Below are 25,059 nucleotides of genomic sequence, written 5' to 3' on the forward strand. Positions count from 1 at the left end.
GGCCTGGTACTCACGGAGATCACCTACGTCTGCCTACCCAGTGCAGGGATTAAAAGCGTCAGGTTCCCATGAAGTTGAGGGCTGCGGCAGCGGACATGGCCTAAAGGAGTCCGCCAAGCTCTGCAAGGCCGGCTGGCAGCCCGGCGGGCGGGCGGGCGGGCGAGCGTCCGCACCCCGGGGGGCGGAGACGGCCGAGCGCACGCGGAAACTAGGTCACAGAAGCCAAGCGGGCCTTTGTGCGGGCCTTTACGACACTGTCGTGCTCGGTCGGCTCCGGCCGTAAAGGAGGCACGAGTCGTCCAGGCCAAGGCCGCGGACCGAGTTGCCATGGCGGACATGGAAGACCTCTTCGGGAGCGAAGCCGAGAGCGAGGCGGAGCGCAAAGGTGCGGCGGGCTGGCGGGCTGGAGGGCGGGCGGGCGGGCTCCGCGGATGGGCGCCCGGGGTGCCGAGTTGCTTTCCGGCTGGAGGCGCGCCGCCCGGCACCGTGGCGCTCCCGCGCTGTTGCCCAGCGCCCCCTGCATGCCCGATGCTGCCAGCCTCTCCCGGGAGACGGGCGCGGAGTCTGCGCCTCGAGGGTCAGGGGGCCAGCCTGGGCTCGTGGTGGTGGTGGTGGGGGAGCAGTCCGAGGACGTGTGGTCTGCGCCCGGCTGTGCACACCTGGCCGAATGAGGGGTGCCAGTGACTTAAGTGGAGACCTGTGCCATGGTCATCGGGCCTGATCACGCCCTCCTGGGTGAAGTCCGTGAGATGATGGGGGACTGAAGATGCTCATGAAGGGTCTGGGAAGGATCAGGGTGGGGCGGCATGGAAGGACTACGCGCCGGAGCTGAGTGCCCTTGGAGGGCCCGTTCAGAGGACCACTTTCCCTGTCTGTGATGTAAGAATGGGGGAGCTTGTGGGGCGTTTGGAGAGAAGTGACAGAAGATTTGGTGATGAGTTATAGGGTGCGTGGAGGTGTTTCTAGCACAGGTCTCTGAATTGTTTGAGATATGAATGGAAGTAACTGGGAACGAGGGAAGATCCAAGACCAACTTCGGGATTCTTGCAGCCCTCCAGGCCCAAATTAGCCTGTATCAATGTCTTCTTCCTTCCCCCGCCCCCCGATTTTCACCAACTCCAGTTTATATTACTGTAGTGAAGGGAGCAGTGGGTAAAAGTACAGAGAACGGAATTCTACTGTGACAGCTCTAATTAGGATAAGCCAGGAATATCTCTGTATACTAACTCTGGTCCCACAACTTTTGCTGGTAGTTTTTCCTCTTTGTTTATTCTTGTCTCTTCGAGGCACAGTTCTATGTAAACCTTCCTATGACTTCCATAAGGTTTTGCATTTCATTCATTCAATAAACAACGATCCCTATAATTTTCTAGCTACCTTGCTAGGTGTTGGGGACATAATCATGAGAAGACAGGTTCCCGTCTCCCTAGCTCAGTGCTTTTTGATTCACAGTTGAAGAGAAGCGTGGATAGTGAGATGTACCCTGTAGTGCTTTCCTATAGGGAAGTGTTTAGAGATGATTGCAATTCTAAGCTTTTGCTCTATCTTTTCTTCCCTTTTAAAACTTCTTTTCAGGTCATTACAGTTTTCTTCCATTTTATCATTAAGTTAGTGGACACTCTAAGGTTTCCTTCCGGGTCTGGTGTGCCGTCCTTGACAATGGCTCTTGGTCTTAAGGTTGGAATGGATGTTATAGGGTGGTACTTGGTAGGCCTGCCTGCTTGTCTGCCTTCGCCTCCTCCTCTTCCCTTCCTTTTTTTCCCTCTTTCTTCACAGGTTCTGCTGTGTATGTTGCCTTTGTTGGCTTTATATTCCTAATTCTCCCGCCTCAGTGAGTGCTGGTGTTACATATATGTACCTCCACTCCTAGCAAGTAGTTATTTTATATTTTTCATTTCTAATGCAAGTTGATCTTGTGTCTTGTTGCTATCCTGCAGCTAATATATTAGCTGTAATAGTTTTTGTGGCTTTTTTAGTTTCTTCTACATAGGAAACCATGCCATCTTGATTAGAGAGCGTTATGCTGTTTCCTTCTCTTACCTATGTATTTTACTTACTCTGGCTAGCACTTTCTTTATAATATTGAATGGGAATTGCAAAAGTAGATACTGTTCTTGACCTTAGAGGGAATGTATCTAGGTTTCTAGCATTACTTATGGTTTACAATTGTTTCTGTAAGGTCAATAATGACATCCCCACTTCCATTCCTGACTTTAGTAATTTGAGTCTTACCATTTTTTTTCCTTGGACAATCTGCCCAAAGGTTTAATTTTGTTAATGTTTTTAAAGAATGAAATTTTAGCCAGGCATGATGGTCCATCCTTGTAATCTTTAACATTCAAAAGACAAGAGGCAGGAATATTGGCACAAGTTTAAGGTCAGCCTGGTCCATATCCTAGTTGCAGACCAAGACTACAAGAGCCTATATGATGGGAAAAACAAACCTACAAACTTCTGGTTTTATTGATTCTCCACTGTCTTTTAATTTTATTTTCTTTGTTCTTCTCTTACTGCTGCTATTTTTGGGCTTCCTTTTCTTATTTTGGCTTTTTGAGACAGTGTTTCTCTGCATAGCCCCGATTGTCCCAGAACTCACTCTGTAGGCCAGGCTGGTCTCAAACTCAGAGATCTGTCTGCCTCTGCCTCCCAAATGCTGGAATTAAAGATGTGTGCCACTACTGTCCTGGCTTGGGCTTTATTTTCTTTTTCTGATCTCTTAAGATGTGAAAGTAGATTATTGATTTGAGATGTTTCCTTTTAATGTAGGTGGTTGTAGCTATACATTTTCCCCTGAGCAACACTGCTTTTCCTTTTGTCCCCAAAGAACTGGTGTAATGTTTTCATTTTCATTCATCCTAAAATAATTTCTAGTTTTTCTGTGATCATTTTAAACCCTTTAAATTATTAAAATTTTTTTGAAGCGCAGTTGCAAGGTATAAAATTCTAGGTCAGGCTGAATCATGGGTTAGGGGTCATGTTCTTTTTCTTTTTTTGTTTTTCGAAGACAGGGTTTCTCTTTGTAGCCTTGACTGTCCTGGAACTCACTCTGTAGCCCAGGCTGGCCTTGAACTCAGAGATTCTCCTGCCTCTGCCTCTGAGTATTGGGATTAAAGGCGTGCACCACCACCACCACCACCACCACCACCACCACCACCACCACCACCGCCAGGCGGGGGTCATGTTCTTGACTAGCACATTTGACAGTCTTTCAGCATTTGAATGCCTGTTTTTGCTTCTGTAGTTTCTGATGAAAATCAGCCGTCATCCTTATAAAGCATCCCTTGTATGACACAGTCTTGCTCTTTTCACAATTCTTTGATAACTTGATGATATGTTTAGGTGTGGATTCCTTTAAGTTTTTCCAGTGTGGCATTCACTGAACTTCTTGGATGTGTAGATTCATCAAATTTGGGTCATTAATTCTTTAGCTATTATTTTATTCTAGGACTCCACCATGCATATGTTTTGTATTTGATGGTACGTGGTACAATTTTTTTTCTATACTTATTTATTAAGCTCTGTTCATTTTTCTTCTTTTCTCTTCCTGCTGCATTTCTGGTACAGGTTCCCAATGTAGGACTGTTTACTTATTTGTGTGGGTGAACTAGGCAGTGGAGGGTGGGGCTGGGTGAGGTAGAACAGGAAGAGTTCTACTTTATTTATGTATCCATTTATCTCAGCTTTTTCAAACAGTCTCATGCTGTAGCCTAGGATGTCCTGGAACTTACTGTTGTCCAGGCTGGCCTCAGATTTGAGTTGATCCTTTTGCCTCAGCCTTCTGAGTTGCTTCAATTATAGGTGTGTGTGGGCTACTGTGCTTGATGAGTGTAAGTCTGCTGATCTTTCTTTCTTTCTTTCTTTCTTTCTTTCTTTCTTTCTTTCTTTCTTTCTTTCTTTCTTTCTTTCTTTCTTTCTTTCTTCTTCTTCCTTCCTTCCTTCCTTCCTTCCTTCCTTCCTTCCTTCCTTCCTTCCTTCCTTCCTTCCTTCCTTTCTTTCTTTCTTTCTTTCTTTCTTTCTCTCTTTCTTCCTTTCTTTCTCTCTCTCTCTCTCTTTCTCTCTTTCTTTCTTTCTCTCTTTCTTTCTCTCTCTCTCTCTCTCTCTCTCTCTCTCTCTCTTTCTTTCTTTCTTTCTTTCTTTCTTTCTTCTGAGACAGGGTTTCTCTGTGTAGTTTTGGTGCCTGTCCTGGATCTCGCTCTATAGACCAGGCTGGCCTCGAACTCACAGAGATCCTCCTGGCTCTGCCTCTTAAGTGCTGGGATTACAGGTGTTTGCCACTGCCCGGCTGCTGATTTTTCTTAACTGAACATTCTCCTGGTTCTTGAAACTCCTTTGCCTCTGGAACACTGAGAAAGTTGGCTCCAACAGTTTGGCCAGTTCATGTTTGCCTTTTATCAAGTTGAGATGGACTTTTAGAGTTCCTTACTTTGCTGATGGTACCTTGTGTTTGTTTGCATGATCCCACAGATTCTGATTCTGGGTCTGATTCTGACTCCGATCAGGAGAACGGTGTTTCTGGCAGCAACGCCTCTGGCAGCGAAAGTGACCAAGATGACCGAGGGGATTCTGGACAGCCCAGCAACAAGGAACTGTTCGGAGATGACAGCGAGGAGGAGGGAGCCTCCCATCACAGTGGCAGTGACAATCACTCGGAACAGTCAGATAACAGGTCAGAGGCTTCTGAGCGATCTGACCATGAGGATAATGAGCCCTCTGATGTAGATCAGCACAGCGGATCTGAAGCCCACAATGATGAGGATGATGAGGGTCACAGATCAGATGAGGGGAGCCATCGTTCAGAAGCAGAAGGTTCTGAAAAAGCACAGTCAGATGATGAAAAGTGGGACAGAGAAGATAAGAGCGACCAGTCAGACGATGAAAAGATGCAGAACTCTGAGGACGATGAGGAGGAGCGGGAGCAAGGGTCTGATGAAGACAAGCTACAGAACTCCGATGACGACGACGATGATGAGGAGGAGAAGATGCAGAACTCAGAGGATGAGGACCGGGCCCAGCTTTCAGATGATGACAGACAACAGCTGTCTGAGGAGGAAAAGGGGAATTCTGATGACGAGCATCCTGCAGCTTCTGATAATGATGATGAGAAGCAGAATTCGGACGATGAGGACCGGCCACAGGTGTCTGATGAGGAGAAAATGCAGAACTCTGATGACGAAAGGCCACAAGTCTCAGATGAAGATCGAAGGCATTCCGATGATGATGAGGAGCAGGACCAGAAGTCAGGTAAAGATTCATGGGAACCGGTGTGATTCAGTAGAAACACCTACTCTGTTCTTGTTTCTTTCTAAAGATTTTTTTTTAATCTTATTTTATGCGAATGAGTGTGTTCCCTGAATGCCTATCTGTGCATCATGTGCATGCAATGCCCATGGAGGCCAGAAGTGGGTGTCCAAGTCCCCTGAAACTGGAGTAAACAGGTTGTGCACCACCACATTGTTGCTGGAAATCACTGGGTTCTCTGGAAGAGCAGCCCATGCTTTTATCCACTGAGCCATCTCTTCATTCCCTTTATTCCCATCTTTATTATCCTGGTTTTCATTTTTGTTTTCTCTTCTATCCTTTTATTTTCACTTTTTAAACTCTAACACACACACACACACACACACACACACACACACACGCTCACTCACTCACACACTTTCTCCATTCTTCTACATTTCCATTTGTTTTTACCGTCTTCCCCTTCCATTTATTTTATTTTATTTTATTTTATTTTTTTTTTTTTTTTTTTTTTTTTGGTTTTTCGAGACAGGGTTTCTCTGTGTAGCATTGCGCCTTTCCTGGGACTCCCTTGGTAGTCCAGGCTGGCCTCGAACTCACAGAGATCCACCTGGCTCTGCCTCCCGAGTGCTGGGATTAAAGGCGTGCGCCACCACCGCCCGGCTTCCCCTTCCATTTATAAACTGACTAGATTAGAGAAAAATACTAAAGCGCACAGCCTTAGAGATGTATGGTGCTAGAGAAGCTAAATGAACTGAGTTGGTTCTACTTCCCAGGGTAACTGACAAGCATGTGTGACAGATTTGCCTGCAGTAATGATGGCATCATTGAACCGTCCCGTATAGTCGTACTGAGATATGGGTACCATGTCCCACCCTAGAATTTGTGTGTATGTGTGTGTTTAATAACAGTATGTGTGTGCATTCATGTGCCATAGCAAGTGGTTGGAGGTCAAAGGCCAGCAGAGCACAGCGACTGTACAGCCTGATTTTTGTCCCTGGGTCCCCCCTTTATAACTGTCAGATTGCTCAGCTCAAATCAACACATTCTTCATATTAGAATAGGAAAATATTTTAGAGATTGAATTCTTTGTATTATATAAGTCACCCCACTTAGGTTAAGTCTTTCAGAAGTAGTATATGGATTACTTCATTTCTATAGGTGATTGGTCATGTTAAACTACAGTTTGGTTCTATCTTGGGAAGCTTAAGTACAAAGGGAGATTTGCTCCTGTAACATCTCATGAGGAGCATTCAGAACCACATTTTGACCTTTTTTAGTAAAGGACAGGATATTTTCCAATATGGATATAAATCATAGGCCATGCATAGGGCTCCGTAAGTATTTAGTAACTAGTTCAGAAAAGGATTCTTTATGAGGTTGTCGGAAAATTTAAGGCCCATACAATACTGGCAAATTAATTTAAGAACGGGTCAGAGAGAGTCTGCTGTTTTGTTTTGTTTGAGACAGGAACTCACATAGCCCAGACTGCCTCCAGCCCCCAATCCAGCTGGGATTGCAGGCATGTACTACCATATTCAGCTCTTCATGAAGTTTTTAAGGGAAATAACTATTTAGAAAATAGTTGTAGATTTGTCTCTTCCTCACAATTGTTCCTTCTATAATGTGTCTGTATAATTTATCATAAGCTACAATACTGATTTTCTCATCTCTATCAAAAGTTTCTGCTTTCAGAAATCTAGGTTCTTTGAAAAAATAATTTATTGGAGACAGGATCTTATAGTTTAGCACAGATTAGCCATGAACTCATAATCCTCTGGTCATGATTCAGCTATTTTTTTTTTAAATTAATACATGGCCCAGCACGTGGGAGGCAGAGGCAAGCAGATCTCTGTGAGTTCAAGGCCAGCCTGGTCTACTTAACAAGTTCCAGCCAGGGTACAAAATCTTTACCTATTCTGTCTTTAAAAAAAAAAAAAAGTAGCCAGGCGGTAGTGGCGTACACCTTTAATCCCAGCACTCGGGAGGCAGAGGCAGGCGGATCTCTGTGAGTTCAAGGCCAGCCTGGGCTACAGAGTGAGTTCCCGGAAAGGTGGTGCTAAAGCTACACAGAGAAATCCTGTCTCAAAAAACAAAAAACAAAACAAAACAAAAAAGTATAAGAGAATGTATCTTGTGTGTTTGTATGTGTGTGGCAAGGTTGACTTTGTATTGTTGGTTTTGGAGACAGGGTCTCTCTGTACATCCCTGATCAGCGTGGAATTTATTGCACAGCCCAGGCTAACCTTGAGTCCCTGCCCTCCTTCTGCCTCTGCTTCTGAACTGCTAGCATTACAGGTATGCACCCCCCACCCTGGCTTCCACCCCCACTGTAATTGTTTTTCTATGATGAGATGAACCCAGGGCCTTGGCCATGCTAGACACACACACTGTGACTAAGCTACATCTCCACCCTTTTGTTTGTGTGCAGTTTAATTAGTGTTGACATGTTTTTAGATTATGCCATCATAATATAGGACATATGTAATACCATCATGATACAGGACAGCATGCTATGAGACACATTTTAGAGCCACATCCCTTGCCTGCCCCTCATCACCTACTGATCTGATCTGTCACTATGCTTTTGTCTCCTTGTGCCTCGGCCTCATTAGTTCCTTAGAACTGTGTCCTTCGTATCCGAATCCAGGCACTGTGTCTGCCAGGCTAGTTTTTCTTCTTTGACTTAGCATAATGTGTTTTCTATCGATAGAAATTGTTACATATATCATCATCCTGTTCTATTTGCTGCGGAACTGGGTTGCCTTGCAAGAATGTTGCAGTTTCTCTGTAAAGCTCGGATGTGACTGTGCACACCTAATTCTGCTCTTTCAGAATCGGCAAGGGGCAGCGACAGCGAAGATGAGGTTTTACGAATGAAGCGCAAGAACGCCATTCCGTCCGACTCCGAAGCCGACAGTGACACCGAGGTGCCCAAAGGTAGCCCTTGAGTTTCCGCCCTTTTGTACCCATGTCTAGTTCCTAACTCCGTCCTTTGAACTGTAGTGCACTCCCAAACCTTGAGACTGCGTGACTCAGAGAACACTGTGTGGATGTGGTCAGTGAACTCTGCAGCTCACACTGTTAAGACCCTGCTTCTTTGTGTATAGTCTGAGTGAATTTATCAAGGGCCAGGAGGCTGAGCTCACACTAAGAACCTGCTTCTTTGTTTATAGTTTGAGTGAATTTATCAAGGGGGTGGGGCTGAACGTCTGGTCTGTTTGGTTTTTGGGTTTTTTTTTTTTGTTTTTTGAGACAGGGTTTCTCTGTAGCTTTGGAGCCTGTCCTGGACTAGTTCTGTAGGCCAAGCTGGCCTCGAACTCACCGAGATCCACCTGCCTCTGCCTCCCGAGTGCTGGGAATATAGGCGTGCGCCACCACCGCCCGGCACTCTGGTCTGTTTGGAAGTGACACTGTGTTCTTCAGTCTAAATAAGAATAGTCCTGGACTGACTTCCCTTATTGTTCTCAGACTTTAACAGTTTAATATTAGATGAAGGAGTGGTCCTTGACTGGGTTACAGAATGAGTTCATCCACAGAAATGCAGGTTAAGGTTGTTGTAAAGGTGAAGATGTACGTGTTCATCTCTGTAACCTGTTTGCAAACGGCAGATGGCCGTGCAGTGAAGATGTTGGTATGAAAGTGCCAGCAAGTACAGTTGTGACGGATCCTCGGGTCTGTGCAGCTCTTACTATGTATGCTGCGTGGGAAGTAGACAGTACTCCAGAGCTTCGAGAAATGAGCCTAAGGAACACAGTAACTAAGGCAGACGTTTAGAGGGTCAACCATAGAGAAAAGGAAGCTAGACAAAACAGCAGACTCTAGGGTTTACTTCAGTGTCTGCTCAGTAGTTGCCTGAGTGCGCCTTGGACCCAGATGACCTGCCGTGTTTGGGTGGTCAGATTTCTCACTAGTTTTCTAAGATACAAAGTGGGCTGATGCAGACCCTGACAGAGTTGTGAGAATTAGGTGGGCTGTGTCCATTGTTTCATTTTGGTCACTGATGTTTTTGGAGGCTCTGCTGTATACTGTGGCTGTTCTAGGCCCTGGGAGTATAGCCATGATGGAAGCATCTTCTCCTTTGTAGAACTTGCCAGCCCAGTGCCTAGGTGTGCAGATTGAAGAGACAAGTAACCTCACATGTCCAGTAGTGGGTGTAGTGAGGGACGGGGAGGCATGGTCATGTTCCTGCTCGTCGTATAATGAACTTCCAGTACTCTGGCCACCTTTGCCTTGCTGTCCAGTGATTTTGTCCTTTGCCACATCTCTGTAAGTCAGTGTCATAGTTTTCTCCTAGACCATGTCTTCACCGGAAATTCTGACTTCTGTAATCCCAGACAGCACTCGAGACAGCGCTCGACCATCTTCTGTCTTTCTGTTTACTTCCTGTTTTGATGAGTGCCTCACTGATGTTCTGCCTGTGAGATGGGGCCTGGCTAGACACAGATGTGTAACCCTGACACAGAATGTGTTAGCCCAAATTGAGGATCTAGCCTGGGGTAAAAATTGGAGAAAAAACTGGCTCCTGGACAGTAAGGGAAAAGAGAAGAATACAGAGATGGATGGAGGAAGAGGAGCTTCCTGTGCATGTGCCTGTCTCTCTGCACACACTTGACAATGCTCTTCTCTCCACACACATTTCCTGGAGCTGACCCAGAACTCTTGGGATGCTCAAGTGAAGAGCGGGTGTTAACACTCTGCATTTTTCCTTCTGCACTGAAGATAACAATGGAACCATGGACCTGTTCGGCGGTGCAGATGACATATCTTCAGGGAGTGATGGAGAAGACAAGCCCCCTACTCCAGGACAGCCTGTGGTAAGTCCGAGTACTAGTGTGAGCCGGCCCATATTCCAGTGAGACGAAGTCTCAGAGGTGAAGGGTCTCTCTCCAAGAAAGTTAGTCGCTAACTAAATTGTCATATGAAAATACAGTGAGTAGATGACTTTCTGTAGATGTCGTGACTGTGGCTGACATGAGGTGGTGCTGTGCCTCACAGGTTGAGATCATGACCTGGCATTGGAGAACCTTTCACTTCATTGTTTTTCTTATTCATGCAAATAAATGTGTGCTGTCTTAGTAATTTTTCCTTCATTCTTTTCCCTTTTGCTTTTTAAAAAGTTTAGTTTTGGAAACAGGGCCTTGCTATGTAGCCCAGGCTGGCCTCAGACTCACCGTGTGGTGCTAATCTTCTCTAATGCCCTTAGATTGACTGTGTAAGTGCTGACCGAGTGAACGCTTCTGTCAGCGAAGCTTTGGAAGACACTAGATCCCGGATGCTCTGCAGTGACATAGCCAGCCTTGCCTTGCTTTTCAAACTAAGATGTTTTGCAGATAGATGAATAGAGCAGAGGACTGACGGTGCATCAGCCCTAAGATAATATCTAAATATGGTTCTTGCTGGGCATGGTGGCTTATACTTATAATCCCAGTAGTTGGAAGGCTGAGGCAGGAGGATTTCTGTGAGTTTGAGGCCAGCATGGGCTATGTAGTGAGTTGTTGGCCAGCCTGGATGATAGAGTGAGATCCTGTCTCAAACAAAACGAAGAACAAAATAAAAACCAAGAGTGTTTCTTGCTCCCCTGAGTAATAAAATGTGGAGCTCAACTGGTCTGACACCCGGTCCCCATAGCTCTGACTTTCTGCCTTCTTGTACCAGGATGAAAACGGCCTGCCTCAGGATCAGCAGGAGGAGGAGCCAATACCTGAGACCAGAATAGAAGTAGAAATCCCCAAAGTAAACACTGACTTAGGAAACGACTTATATTTTGTTAAACTGCCCAATTTCCTCAGTGTAGAGCCCAGGTAAGGAAATTAAGATGTCTTCTGAGTGTTGGCTGGAAATATGTGGGTATTGCCGGATGGTGGTGGTGCACACCTTTGATCCCAGCACTCAGGAGGCAGAGGCAGGTGGAGCTCTGTGAATTAGAGGCCAGCCTGGGCTACAAAGTTCCAGGACAACCAGGGCTACACAGAGAAACCCTGTCTCCAAAAAACCCAAAAAACAAAAAAGAAAAAGAAAAGAAATGCGGGTATATGTGAATGTGTTTTCCTTACTTTCACTGAGTTGATTAACATAGAAATGGAAGCTTCATTTCTGTATCTGAAAAGGTAAGTCAAGCATCCTGCTACAAAAAGCATGGCCTAGTGTTTGGGGAGACGCTCTGATTGTAGCTGTTGATGCTTTCTTATGAAGGAGGGGACACTTAGTAACGACGGCAGCCAGCAACACTACAGTGAGTAGTGGTGAGACCTGCTGGCCGCCGGAGCCGCTGTTGTTACACCAGAAAGCTAATGGTGAACAGTGCTGATGGGATCCCTAAGTTCACACTCAGAGTAGAAAGCTAATGGTGAACAGTGCTGATGGGATCCCTAAGTTCACACTCACACCAGAAAGCTAATGGTGAACAGTGCTGATGGGATCCCTAAGTTCACACTCAGAGTAGAAAGCTAATGGTGAACAGTGCTGATGGGATCCCTAAGTTCACACTCACACTAGAAAGCTAATGGTGAACAGTGCTGATGGGGTCCCTAAGTTCACACTCACACCAGAAAGCTAATGGTGAACAGTGCTGATGGGATCCCTAAGTTCACACTCACACCAGAAAGCTAATGGTGAACAGTGCTGATGGGGTCCCTAAGTTCACACTCACACCAGAAAAGCTAATGGTGAACAGTGCTGATGGGATCCCTAGGTTCACACTCAAAGACCTGGGTGATTTTCATGCTTCCCCCTCAGGAAGGCTTCTGTAATTGAGAAAAATTTTTTTCTTTTAGACATTGTCTCACTGTGTAGCTCTGGCTGGACTGGAACTCACTATGTAGACCAGACTAACCTGGAACTCACAGATCTACCTGCTTCTGCCTCCCAAATACTAGCAGTAAAAGTATGTGCCACCACACCCGCTATTTGGAATGTTTAGCCTTGTTTATAATTTATTTCAAGTAAATATATAACAGCATTAAAATTTTTGGATTATAGCATATTTTGAATACTTTCAAGTTGAGCTTCAAACTATTTGAGCATTGTGGTCTTTAAAGTTAGGATTTTTGATATAGTGGGTTGTGATAACTATAACTGCATCATGGTAGTACTCTTTATGAAACAGAATTAACAGCTTATTTTAAAAACTCCTTGTAGGCCTTTTGATCCTCAGTATTATGAAGATGAATTTGAAGATGAAGAGATGCTGGATGAAGAAGGGAGAACCAGGTTGAAACTGAAGGTACCATGCTGTCTGCTTCCCTTTTGTAGAGTGAATCTGGGACACGGACCTCACCCTTGAGCTCTGATGGGTTTGTGTCCCTTGTTCTATCAGCCAGATGAGCCATCTGTCTTCTCAGAATCCTTGTGGGCTGGGGATTGGCCTCTGCATACTCTTCCTGGAGCTGCATCTTTGGTCCCTGACCTGCTGCCTGGGAACTAAACCTAGGCCCTTGCAGTTTAGGCTTTTTTAAAATAAGGCACAGTCTTACTAGATAGCCCAAGTTGGCCTTAGACACATGCTCTTCCCACCTCCACCTCCTGGACGCTGGGATTACAGGCATGAGACGCATGCCTGACCAGGGGGTGAGCTTCTGCGTTCCAGTGGGACTATCTCCACCACATTCCAGAGTGTCCTGGTGTCTAAATGACATTGGTAGAGATGGTCCCTGACTAAGGGTACAGTGTCTAGAGCCGTCTGTGACCCGTCTGCTCTAGGGGATCCCACAGAGCAAGTAAGAAAGGGGTGAAAATGCCAATAATTTGCTCAAGATCGTACAGCTGGTAGGTTTGGACTTTATGTGCTCTGCTCTGCCCTCCACTGTCTTTATACTGCTGGCTCATCTATCAATGTTATCTGCTTGGAACATGTGTGTATTGATTTAGAGTTAGCAATATTAATTTCTCATGGTCGTTTTATTGCCTCTGACTTCTTTCTGCTGCTTTTCATTATTTTTATCATTTATATAAATTAATGTGGTAGTTCTTTTCTCCTTTTCAACTTAATCATTTTGGCATTTTCCCATTTTGTGCTGTGGTACAGCAATGAGTATCATTATACCTACTATACATTCCAGTGTGGATATCATAGTGTAGACATCAGTATTTTGCTCTAAAATCTCAAGTGCTTCAAAGTACAAAATGTCCATGTTTGATATAGGTAACTTTCCTTTACTCTTGGGATGTGATTGAAAGTGACCCTAGATTTGTTTCTGGAGTGATGGTTGAGACAGGTTGAACAGTCTTAGAGTTAATTGGTGGTACAGTTAGTTCTTTAATGAACCAGGAACCAGCTGTGTGTCTCTCTGTTTTTAGAAGTACTACCATGTGCTTCATTCCTTTAGAATGAGACCTCACAGTGAGTACTCAAAGACGTCTTTCAAAATGTCTTCTCAGTTGACAATACCTGTGCTGGTTCGAATGACAATGGGCCCCCATAGGCAATATAGTTAAATAGTTGGTCCTCAGTTGGTGGAACTGTTTGGGAAGGATTAGGAGGTGTGGTCTTGTTGGAGGAAGTGTGTCACTGGGAGTGGGCTTTGAGATTTCAATAGCCCACACCACTCCCAGTGAGCTCTCTCTGCCTTGTGCTTGTTGATCAAGATGTGAGCTCCCAGCTGCTGCTCCAGAGCACTGCTGTCTGCCTGCTGCCATGCTCCCTGCCGTGGTGGGCATGAACTCAACTCTCCAAATCTGTGAGCACAAATTAAATTCTCCCTTTTATAATTTGTCTTGGGCATGGTGTTTTATCACAGCACTAGAAAAGTAACTAAGACATTACCTCTAGGGCTGGAGAGATGGCTCAGAGGTTAAGAGCACTGATTGCTCCTCCAGAGGTCCTGAGTTCAATTCCCAGCAACCACATGGTGGCTCACAACCATCTGTAATGAGATCTGGCGCCCTCTTCTGGCCTGCAGTCATACGTGCTGTATACATAATAAATAAATAAATCTTTTTTTTTTTTTTTTTTTTAAAAAAGACATTACCTCTATACATGTTTATATATTTATATGTAGCTAACTGTCTTAGTTAGGGTTTCTGTTGCTGATAAAACACCATGACCAAAAGCAAGCTTGGGAGAAAAGGGTTTATTTCATTTTACACTTTCATATCGTAGTCCATCATTGAAGGAAGTCAGGGCAGGAACCTGGAGGTAGGAACTGAAGTGGAAGCCACTGTAGAATGCTACTTACAGGCTCTCTGCTCATGGCTTGTTCAGCGTACTTTCTTTTTTTTTTTTTTTTTTTTTTTTTTTTTGTCGGAGCTGAGGACCGAACCCAGGGCCTTGTGCTTGCTAGGCAAGCGCTCTACCACTGAGCTAAATCCCTAACCCGTCTCAGCGTGCTTTCTTATACAACTCTGGATTACCTGCCCCAGGGATGGTACTGCCCAGGGTGAGCTGGCCTCCCATGTCAATCATTAGTCAAGATCAGACCTTACTACAGTCTGATCTGATGGAGGCATTTTCTCAGTTAATTCCCTCTTCCTGGATTTCTCTGAGTCAGCTGACAAAAACCAGCTAGCACACTAACCTATTGTACAGAAGAGGGGAACTGGAATAGTGATGGGTTGTTTTCATTTTAAAAATTTTTAAAGATTAAATATATTTATATGTTTTGCGCGTGCGTGTGTGTGTGTGTGTGTGTGTGTGTGTGTTTGTGTGTGTGTGTGTGTGTGTCGTGAGCATTCACAGTCTGTTTTTCTGTCATGTACCTACATGTGCTTGTTCTGTGACTGTCTGTCTCTGGAGCGGAAACCACAGGCACAGTTTGCTAAGGTTCTGTGTTTTACAACAGGTGGAAAACACAATAAGATGGAGGGTGCGCCGAGATGAGGAGGGAAATGAAGTGAAAGAGAGCAATGCTCGGATAGTCAAGTGGTCAGATGGAAGGTGAGTGCCCAGAACAGTGCGGGAGAAGAGACGGTGGTGGGCTCCGACCTTACTCGGGCCAGCTCTTGTTAGAGAGTCTCCATTAGCTACTCCTGTGATTGCCTAGAAAACCTGACAGAAGTGATAGCTGGAGGCTGTCAGGCTGGTGGGAGACAGTAACCAATGTAAGTGTAGACTCTCAAGCCCTCCCCTCAGCCCCATTGTATACCAGTCACAATGTGAAGGACCGAGGGAGAGGCGGGCCTGAATCACAGCAGGTGTGACTTCAGGGAAGTCTTTTCTCCATCATGGTGTCTTTCCTCCTGTGTTTTGTATAAAGAGGGAGACAGTGGTTGGATCACATTTTCAGGAAAGTAAAGCTGTAGCGTGAAAGCCTTTAGATGTTAACAGTGTTTTGTTTTGTTTTGTTTTGTTTTTTCTCTTCAGCATGTCGCTGCATTTAGGGAATGAAGTGTTCGATGTGTACAAAGCCCCACTGCAGGGTGACCACAACCATCTTTTCATAAGACAAGGGACTGGGCTGCAGGGACAGGCAGTCTTTAAAACAAAGCTCACCTTCAGGTAAGTGCTCCTAGGAAAGGCGTTTGGTTTTTTGATGCCTGCTCCCTGTGATGGACACCACAGCACAGGCCCGGAGCCAGTTCTCGGTTCTGGAAGCACAGCAGGGCTGCTTTTTTGGGAGCCAGGTCCTTCCAACCAGACGTACAGAGGCTGTGATGTAAGACAGAATGTTGTGTATTAGTTCCAGTGACCACTGTCCCTCCAGGAGAGCTGAAGTGCTGTGTCTATGCTGGTCAAATGTAAAACTGACCTGGAGACAACTGGTAATTAGAGCTTGTGTATGCTACTGTCAGAAAAGCACTGAGCTGGGGGATGTGAATACTGGGGCTGTCCACTGCCTAGTGCTGCTGTGTCCAGACCTTTATGGGAATGTGTCCCCTGACAAACCGGAGCACCCTGGGCACTGGTGAGGGCACTGTGCTTCTCCCTTTCCTGGGTGACATGCAATCTGTAGGGAGCACCAACTTTCAGAATTGTAGCGTTTAAACTAGGCTTGGGATCTGGCCTGCATCCATGGCTACTTGTGTGACCTTGGGCAGCTTTCATTCTGTGGGATTACCTCATGGGGTAGCTGTGACAAGTCAGATGCAAAAAACAGTGTCCAAAACACTGCCTGAGCCGGGCTGTTTCCTGCCTCTGGTGGTCGTGCTAGTCCAGCTGCCTTCACCCCAGCCTTCTCTTTTTCACTTTTCTTGTCTCACTGAGCTGGAGAAAGGAAAGTCTGCAGCCCTCCAAGTAGAATACCTGACTCAGTGGTCTTGCCTACTTTGACTAGAAAGTGGTTTTGTGACGGGGGTATGACTGGCCCATAAAGATGTTAATAAGTGGGAATTCTGTTCATTTCCCACAGGCCTCACTCCACAGACAGTGCCACACACAGGAAGATGACCCTGTCACTTGCAGATAGGTGTTCAAAGACACAGAAGATCAGAATCTTACCAATGGCTGGTCGTGACCCTGAGTGCCAGCGCACAGAGATGATTAAGGTATGTTGGTTAACCTTCATCCAGGAATAGTTTTGTGTATTAAGAACAAACTGTCAGGGCTGGAGAGATGGCTCAGAAGTTAAGAGCACGGACTGCTCTTCTAGAGGACCTGGGTTCAATTCCCAGCACCCACGTGGCAGCTCACAGCTGTCTGTAACTCTAGTTCCAGAAGACCTGACATCCTCACCCAGACGTACATGCAGGCACATAAAATTAAAAAAAAAAAAATTTAAAGAAAGAAAAGAATAGATTGTAGCCAGGTGGTGATGCATGCCTTTAATCCCAGCACTTGGGAGGCGTGGGCAGGTGGATCTCTGTGAGTTTGAGGCCAGCCTGGTCTACAGAGTGAGTTCCAGGACAGCCAGGGCTACACAGAGAAAGCCTATCTTGAAAAACAAACAAAAAACAGATTGCCCAAACCGTGTTCATTATCTCCTGTTGGACATCCCTCCTTCCGGTGACATGGGCTAGGTTAATTTCATAAGCATTTATCAAGTGTAGTTATGTGGGGATCGTGATAAAATGGATGCAGGCTCTTGGGTTCTCCTCCAACAGGCTTGAGAGTTCCACAAAAACCAGTCACTGAAATCCCTGAGTTTTCACAAGTCAAGTACCACTAAATCACTACACCAGGCTGTCCTGTCAGAACTCGGTGGGCAGGCTCAGGAGGAGGCACAGCAGTCCAGTGAAGACGACCTAAAGCAGAGTCTCGCAGAGTTGTGTGAGTCTGGTTTGTGGTGCTGAGAATTAAACCTAGAGCCTCAGGCATTCTTGGATTGTGAGTGCTGGGCCAGCCTGGTGTAGGCTAAGATCCTGTCAGAAAAGTAAGGCAAGAAATGTACTCCACTTAAGCCTAACAACCCAAGTTTACTCCAGCACCCACATGGTGGAAGGATAAAACCAGCTCCCATCGCTGGCCTCTGACCTACCCCCCCCCCCAACACACAAACAAAATAAAATGAATTTTAAAAAAAGGTTTTGAGGCTAGAAAGTCCAGAACCAGGGAACAGCAGCTAATGAGGGACTTCTTGCTGCATTCCAGCATGTTGGAAATCATGGTGACAGAGAGAGAAAGCTCGCTTCTGTCATGATCAATCCTGTGACAACTCATCAGTCCGTTAACTTATCAGTTACGAATTAACTAACTAGCTAGGGATAAAGTTTCCAACACATGAAATTGGGGTCACTTTCAAGCCACAGCAGCTGGTTGATTTGCTTTCTTACAGAAAGAAGAAGAGCGCCTGAGGGCCTCCATCAGGAGGGAGTCTCAGCAGCGCCGCATGAGAGAGAAGCAGCACCAGCGAGGGCTGAGCGCCAGCTACCTGGAGCCTGACCGATATGATGAGGAGGAGGAAGGCGAGGAGTCCATCAGCCTGGCAGCCATTAAAAACCGATACAAAGGGGGCATTCGGGGTGAGTGGTGTAGACCCTCGTCCTGTGTGTCACCTTGCACAGGCGCTTACTGCCATCTGAAAGAGTCAGTGTTCCTGAGTGTCCCCTGCCACATTTTCGTGATGAAGTCATTGTATGCTGTTTGAGGCTGTCCTTGGGAGGGTAGGACCTTCGTGACTCTCTTCCAGGTGTTTTGTGTTTGGAGGCTTTCGCAGACAGGTCCCTTGCCTGGCTCCTTGGCATTGGGGTTACAGGCATGTACACCACATCAGGGCCCTTGCGGATTGACCCCTTAACCTTCTGTTTCCAGTTTGAAAGGTTGAGGGATTTTGTTTTTGTTTTGAGAAAGGGTCTCATTCTACCTGAGGTTGTCCTCAAACTTTCAGCAATCCTCCTGCCTCAGCTTCTCTAGTGCTGGTGTTCCAGGCATAAACCACCTTACTGAGCTGAGTTGCCAGGTGTCAAGAGATGCAGCTATTGAGAGCCCGTGGTGCCTTCTTTTGCCTCTCCGCCCGCTTTTCCCTGAGCTGTGCTCTGCAGACCCCTCTGCTTGGTGTTCATTTCATGGTGCTCTCACTTACTCAGCACACACTGAACCCCAGACAGACAGGATACTCTGTTGGATCGCTAGTGTTCAGATGAGGCGGCCTTCTTCATTTGCCAATGCTAATTCATTACAAAAATCTTAACTGTAACATTTTAGTACAAAATATTAGAGATGCATTCAAGGATTATGGTATATAACATTCAGTTCACTAGAGAGTAAAACCAGGTAGGTGAGTTCTAGGCTTGATAGGTGAGACTGGCCATATCTGTGAGCTCTAGGTTTGATAGAGTCTGTCTTACTGAATGAGATGCAAGGACTGAGGATGATTCCTGACATCAACCTCAGGCCTCCACATGCATGTACACACATGTGCACACACACACACACACACACACACTCTCTCTCTCTCTCTCTCAAGAAAATAGAACAAATAAAACATCAGTGGAAACTGGAAAAAAACAGTGGAAACTCAGTGGAAAATGTACAGAGAGAAGAGAAAGAAGGTATTCATATTCAGGAATGAATAGGTAACTGTCTATGAAAATGATTCGGTCTAATTTCTTCGCTTTCAGAGGAACGCGCTAGAATCTACTCCTCAGACAGCGATGAGGGCTCAGAAGAAGACAAGGCGCAAAGATTACTCAAAGCGAAGAAACTCAACAGTGATGAGGTGAGCCGCGAGTACTGAATGCTAGGGTTATCTTGTGTTTAGGCCTTGGTTACTGGATGACAAGGAGCTCTGAGACACATACGAAGGACATCTCTACAAGGTGCTAGTCCACAAGGTGCATGGGGTGAGGCCCACATTTGGGTAAATACTCACTCCACTCATGAGGCTCTGCCTTTGTCCTGCTTACTGTTGTGACAAAAACTTGCCCTGGGGAGACACACAAGTCTACTCACCTCAGATAGGGAACCATGACAGACCAAAGTCCAGTTTGGTGAACCAGTAAGTTCTTTGGGGATTACCTACAGGAATATGGGTGAGGGGTTACTTACATGATCAGACATGACTCCAAGACAGCTCCATCACCAAGGCCCACCCCAGCATGGGTGACAGCTCACAAAAGCTGGGAAGCTGGAGCACATTGCCAGCCTTCAGGCAGCTCAACAGGGTGGTGAGTGTCCTTTCCAGGTGCCTCAGTTGGTCTAAAAGTCTTCTAGCAGCTCTGCTGGTTTCTGCTTCTGGCAGCTGGTCTGGTCTCAGGGTCTCCTCGCTGGTCCAGATTTTGGCAGCTCTGTCCATCTCAGATTGTCACTCAGCTTCTGGTTGTCTTGAATGGGACTCTCAGCTTTTATTGTTTACTCTGGCAGGGATGGGTGTAGTGAGTCTGGTCAGTTTCAGGTACTTCCTCCAGCTGTTTTGAGTTGTTTACCTTTCTGGTGAAGGAACTTCCTGCAGGACAGAATGTTTTAATCCTAGGAGGAGACTGCTACACAAGCTAACCTTCCAAAAGCCCTAGTTCTAACCTTGGGGGTTAGCATTTCAGCCTTTGAGACACAGACTCGAGCATCTCCTACCGTTTCTGCTGGCTGTATCTTATGGTGCCGTATTTTTTGTACGTTCTGTGATGGAATGATTCTGATTGATGTACTGAGCTGATAGCCATGCTGTTTTTTTTCTTTAAGATTTATTTTTATTTGTATGTGTGCACATGTATGTGGGTGCCCGCAGGGGCCAGAAGAGGGCATCCAATCCCCTGGAGCTGGAGTTACAGGTTTGTAAGCCACCTGACATGGGTGTTGGGAACTGAAATTGGGTCCTTTGCTAGAGCAGCATGTGTTCTTACCCACTGAGCCTTCTCTCCAGCCTCCTCCACAGGAATTTTTGATGCCTAGATTGATTAAGTTCTCCAAAGATGATTTTTGAGTTTGGGTTTGGGTTTGATTTTTGGAGTCTTCATGTAGTTCAGGCAGGCCTTGAACTCACTGTGTAGGGGTGGGTGATCAGCTTGAACTCCTGATCGTCCTGCTAGTGCTGAGATTACAGATTACCTAGCACAGCTAGGTCTGGCTGATCAGCCGCCCAGGACCACCTGGAACTATAGTCTCAGATTGAGATCTTGCTGATTGGGCTGTGAAGCCTGACAACCAGGTTTGACCTGTGAAACTCACATAGTGGAAGGAGAGGGCTGACCACCAGATTGCCCTCTGACCTCTGCACACGTGTTGGAGTACATATGTGCCCCTCACACACACATTCAACACAAATAAATACTTTGATTTTGCAGACTCCTGACTCAGAGAAACAGTGCCAGGTTTACATCCTGGTCCACTTTTACACTAAAGGCTTTGGCCCTCGTCTCCTGTTCTGCCCACCATGCCAGGCATAAAAGGCGGTGCTCATGATCATAGTTCAGTGGTCTGAGGAGGAGCCTGCTTCAGTGCCCCACTGCTCTCGGCCTTCTTGCTTTCGCTTAGTTTTGGCCTCTGGTGATGCTTCTGTTTTAGTTTACCCGACATGGTTTGCTGTTTTCAGTGAGAGGGCTCTTCTAAGGACTGGTCTGCCATATTGCAGGAAATAGATCTTTTCCTGTTTTTGCTTTTGAGCTATTTTAATTAGTTTGGGCTTTTATGAACTCTTTTCTCATGTGAAGCAAAATTATGTTCTCAGGTTAATGTTGATTACCACATTTAATATTTCGTGATGTTCTTCAGAGTAGCTTGCTATAGACAGAATTTGTTAACATTATTCTGCAACATATTTGTTGTGGATTAAATGAAATAACATCTTAATAGTGCGTTTACAGTGTGATGAACAGTTGGCAAATGGGGGCTGTCATCCAAGCAGATGCTTAATCCTTGGCAAGCAGAACCGTGAAAATTGAGAGGTGCCATGGAACTATTTATTCCTAGTAAAAGACATGCCTGTCAGATCCTCCTGCCGCTGGCTGGGCTGGGAAAGTGCAAGCTTTCCAGCTCTCTCTTACAGAAGCTGCTCTTTCCCGTCGGTCGGTTCCCCCAGCACTCTCTGAGTGCTTTGTACCCTCCCTGCCTTCCCTGACAGCGAGTGTTTTACCTCGGCCTCCAAGCCTTTGCTGCTGCCTCTTCTATTGCTGCAGCTCAGGTGGTGCCCGTGGGTGACAGTGACGAATTGAGAGGATCCTCCTGCCCTGTTTTGTACAACAACACCCCATCCCCAGATTCTAGGAACCTGGCTATGCTTCTAAGATGTGGGGGAGCTTTTGGGTGTCAGGATACCCACATCAGGAGCCACTGCTATGCCAGAGTCAGCTTTGAGGGTGAGGGACAGAGGCTAGATTACCCAGGCATGGTGGATCATATCCATAGCCCCAGGTTTGGGAGGCTGAAGCAGGTGGCTACATAGTGAGTTCCTGGCCAGCTGTGCTGTTGAGTAGACCCTGTCTCAAAAAACAAAGGTGAAAAGAAACGATTCTCATCAGCTGGATTGTTGAGTTTGGATGCTGCCCATACCTGCCAGTTCCCATTTGCATGCCTTGGGGCAGGTCAGCTCACTTCCCTGAGTTTGTTCTTCTGGTGCATGGCATGCTCCTGCCTGGGAAAGTTACTGTACTGTTGAAAACACCAATAGGAGTGTGGGAACAAAGTGACATATAGCTTGAAAGGAAATGCTGCCCTGCCTTCCCCAGCCTTAATGGAGCGCATGTAAAGGAGAGTGCTTTATCCAGCCCCTTCATTTCTACTAGTAAAACCTGCAGAAAGCTTCATTTCCTCCCTTGAAGACAATGAAACAGTGGGGACTGTCTATGGCTGTTCCCCAGGGGGCTAGAAAGGGAAACACCAGTTGAAAGGTTGAGATGCAGCTGGAAAGAAAGGTGTGGGAGGTCAGAGCTCTTTCTTTCAGCAGGCTGCTTGCTGAGAAGTTAGTTAGAGGTCTGGTCCTCTCTCTCCCTTCTGCCTCTCCTTTCTGGAACCCACTAGCAGCCCTGCCTATGGCCCAGCCTGTGAGCTGCCTGTGTCTGTAGGAACCTATGCTCTGACTACATTATCAAGTGTTAGTTCAGTCTTAATGTTTTTTGTTGTTTCACGCATGTATGGCGCAGGAATGTATGTTTCAGCTTTGTTCAGTAAGGCAGCATTCTGCATGCCTAGTTTCATGAGATAAGGTCATCCTGAAGGCTCCCTTGTGGATCTGGGGGTTCCTGTGCTGTGCTTGCTTGCTGCTTCTGGGGAGTCAGTGTTGGCAGGCGAACCACAACTGTTTAGTCCTGGACTGGACTCTGTTTGGGGGAGCCCTGACCTCAGGCTGTCACTGGACCCCTTCTGGGAGCTTTTGGAAAAATGTTATACATGTTTAGAAGTACCACGGCAGTTCTTGCAGCCACTCAAATCTAACGCTTACATTAAAGAATTTTAGAGCCAGACACCGAACACTGTTTATGTGCAGTCATGTAATGTGTTTGCAAGACTCTTCGGTGGGAAGTAAAGTCAGTGTTGCCTCTGCTGACCGGACTGGAGAGGATTTTGGTTTGCTCTAGGTTGGAGAGTAGGGAAGGAGAAGACTTGTCACATCCTGGGGGTAAGAGCCTTCCAGTGGTGTCAATGGGGTCCCTTCACGACCACCAGCTGGGAGGTACATAGAAGAGCATTTAATGTCCTTGTATGGGTTCATAACTTTGAGCGAGCTCTCCTGTGGCACTCACTCCCAGTCTGTAGGAAAACATTTGGATAAAAGGCAAGAAACAAGTGCCGGCTGTCATCTTGTTCTCAGAGGGCCAGGCAAGGAGATCAGGAAAAACGTGGGCATGCCAGCTTGCATTTTGCATCTTGAAACATTTTGTATCCTTCCCTGACTAACTTTCAAGCTGTGTGTCTGTCCACTGAAGTTGTTTTTGTGGTGCTAGTGACCTGGTCGGGGGGTCTCATCCTAAGCAAGCAGCCTGCCTCTGGGCTATGTAATCCAACTTCATCATTTATGTGAAGGGTTGGTTCGTGATAATTCTGAAGTGTCAGCCAATGTAAGACTTGATTGAAGGGATGTTGACTTAAATGTGAAGCTGAATTCTGCCTGACAAAGTTCTTTCTTAGAAAACCTCCAGAGTTTTGTTACTATTAGAGGGTTGTGCAGGATGAATTTCAGTTGTTTTCAAAGGTTCTCTGCTTGTATTTAGGCCTTTGATGTCTTTAAATATTTTTTCAAAAACCTTTATGATGTGAGGGTTTTTTTTTGTTTTGTTTTTCGAGACAGGGTTTCTCTGTGTAGTTTTGGTGCCTGTCCTGGATCTCGCTCTGTAGACCAGGCTGACCTCGAACTCACAGAGATCCACCTGGCTCTGCCTCCCGAGTGCTGGGATTAAAGGAGTGCGCCACCATCGCCCGGCATGATGTGAATTTTTAATATGTTCAAACAAAAATTATTTAAATATTTTCTCAAAATTCTTTATGGTATGGGTTTTAATTTATCCAAACAAAAATTATTTTAAAAATGGACACTTACTGAAACCCTGAATTCTAGATAGGGAAAAGAAGTGGGCCGATGAGAAAGGAGAGCTAATGTTGATGAAGTACCTGACTGGGAAAATGTTCCAGTGGGACAAGTGACTCTTCAGTTTTAGATTAAGAAACCGTGTGCCTGTGAATGAAAGAGAAGAGAGGAGAGAGTGTGTGTTTGGGTGTATGTGTGCCATACCTGCCGAGCCATGCTGCTGGCCCAGGTGAAACTTCTTTGAGTCTCAACCTTTTCAAGGGCAGACCCCATCACCCATACCCTTGTGGCTGTCTGCGCCTACAGTGGTTCCCTGTACAAAACAATCTGCTGGGCTGGAACTCTGCAAAGACAGAGTCCTACTTGTAGACTTAGCTGGGCTGGAACTCACTATGTAGACCAGGCTTGTCTGTACCTCACAGAGATCTGCCTGCCTCTGCCTCCCAAGTGCTGGAATCAAGTGTGCACCACCATGCCCTGCATTTTTTTTTTCCAGTAAAAATATGGACAGGCCCACGCTAATCTTCCTGTATCATTCCACTTTTTAGTATATGTGCTGCCAAAGCAAGCCCTTGCAAGATCTTTTTTAAGTTACTTTACTAGTAGAGAATTATTCAACTCAGATAAACTTCCCTAGAAATGTTCTCTTTGGACTTTGAGACTGTAAAATATTTTTATTTGTTTAGGAAGGTGAATCTTCTGGAAAGAGGAAAGCCGAAGATGATGATAAAGCCAATAAAAAGCACAAGAAGTATGTGATCAGTGATGAAGAGGAGGAAGATGACTGAAGTACAAACTGTGACTGCATTTTATATATTTATTGTACAGCTTGTCTATAAATATGATGTAAACATGAGTTATTTTCATTGAGATTAATTGATTTGTGTTTGTGAAAATTTAATTGTAATAAAAAATTTTAAAGCAAGTTCCTATGCTTAAGAAATCTGCTTTTCCGGCCGGGCGGCGGTGGTGGTGCACGCCTTTAATCCCAGCACTTGGGAGGCAGAGGCAGGCGGATATCTGTGAGTTCGAGGCCAGCCTGGGCTACCAAGTG

The 25,059-nt window shown here is 45.8% G+C and overlaps 1 protein-coding gene across 2 annotated transcripts; it reads left to right on the forward strand.

Annotated features, from left to right (window-relative positions):
• The first annotated feature begins 219 nt into the window (after positions 1-219).
• On the forward strand, positions 220-24,930 carry Leo1 (LEO1 component of Paf1/RNA polymerase II complex). Of its 2 annotated transcripts, none has more exons than XM_006973750.4 (12): positions 220-385; positions 4,465-5,241; positions 8,074-8,178; positions 9,961-10,055; positions 10,897-11,042; positions 12,379-12,463; positions 15,018-15,112; positions 15,539-15,673; positions 16,524-16,659; positions 17,886-18,072; positions 19,171-19,268; positions 24,692-24,930. In XM_006973750.4, exons 1-12 carry the CDS (start codon positions 328-330, stop codon positions 24,791-24,793), a joined length of 2,019 nt encoding a protein of 672 aa, XP_006973812.1. In that variant the 5' UTR covers positions 220-327; the 3' UTR covers positions 24,794-24,930. The 2 variants fall into 2 exon arrangements, with proteins under 2 accessions (XP_006973812.1, XP_076431513.1); XM_076575398.1 differs by having other exon boundaries at positions 230-385; positions 24,696-24,861.
• Positions 24,931-25,059: the final 129 nt, after the last annotated feature.

Source organism: Peromyscus maniculatus, chromosome 7 (genome assembly GCF_049852395.1).
Source record: "Peromyscus maniculatus bairdii isolate BWxNUB_F1_BW_parent chromosome 7, HU_Pman_BW_mat_3.1, whole genome shotgun sequence".
NCBI classification, from domain to species: Eukaryota; Metazoa; Chordata; class Mammalia; order Rodentia; family Cricetidae; genus Peromyscus; species Peromyscus maniculatus.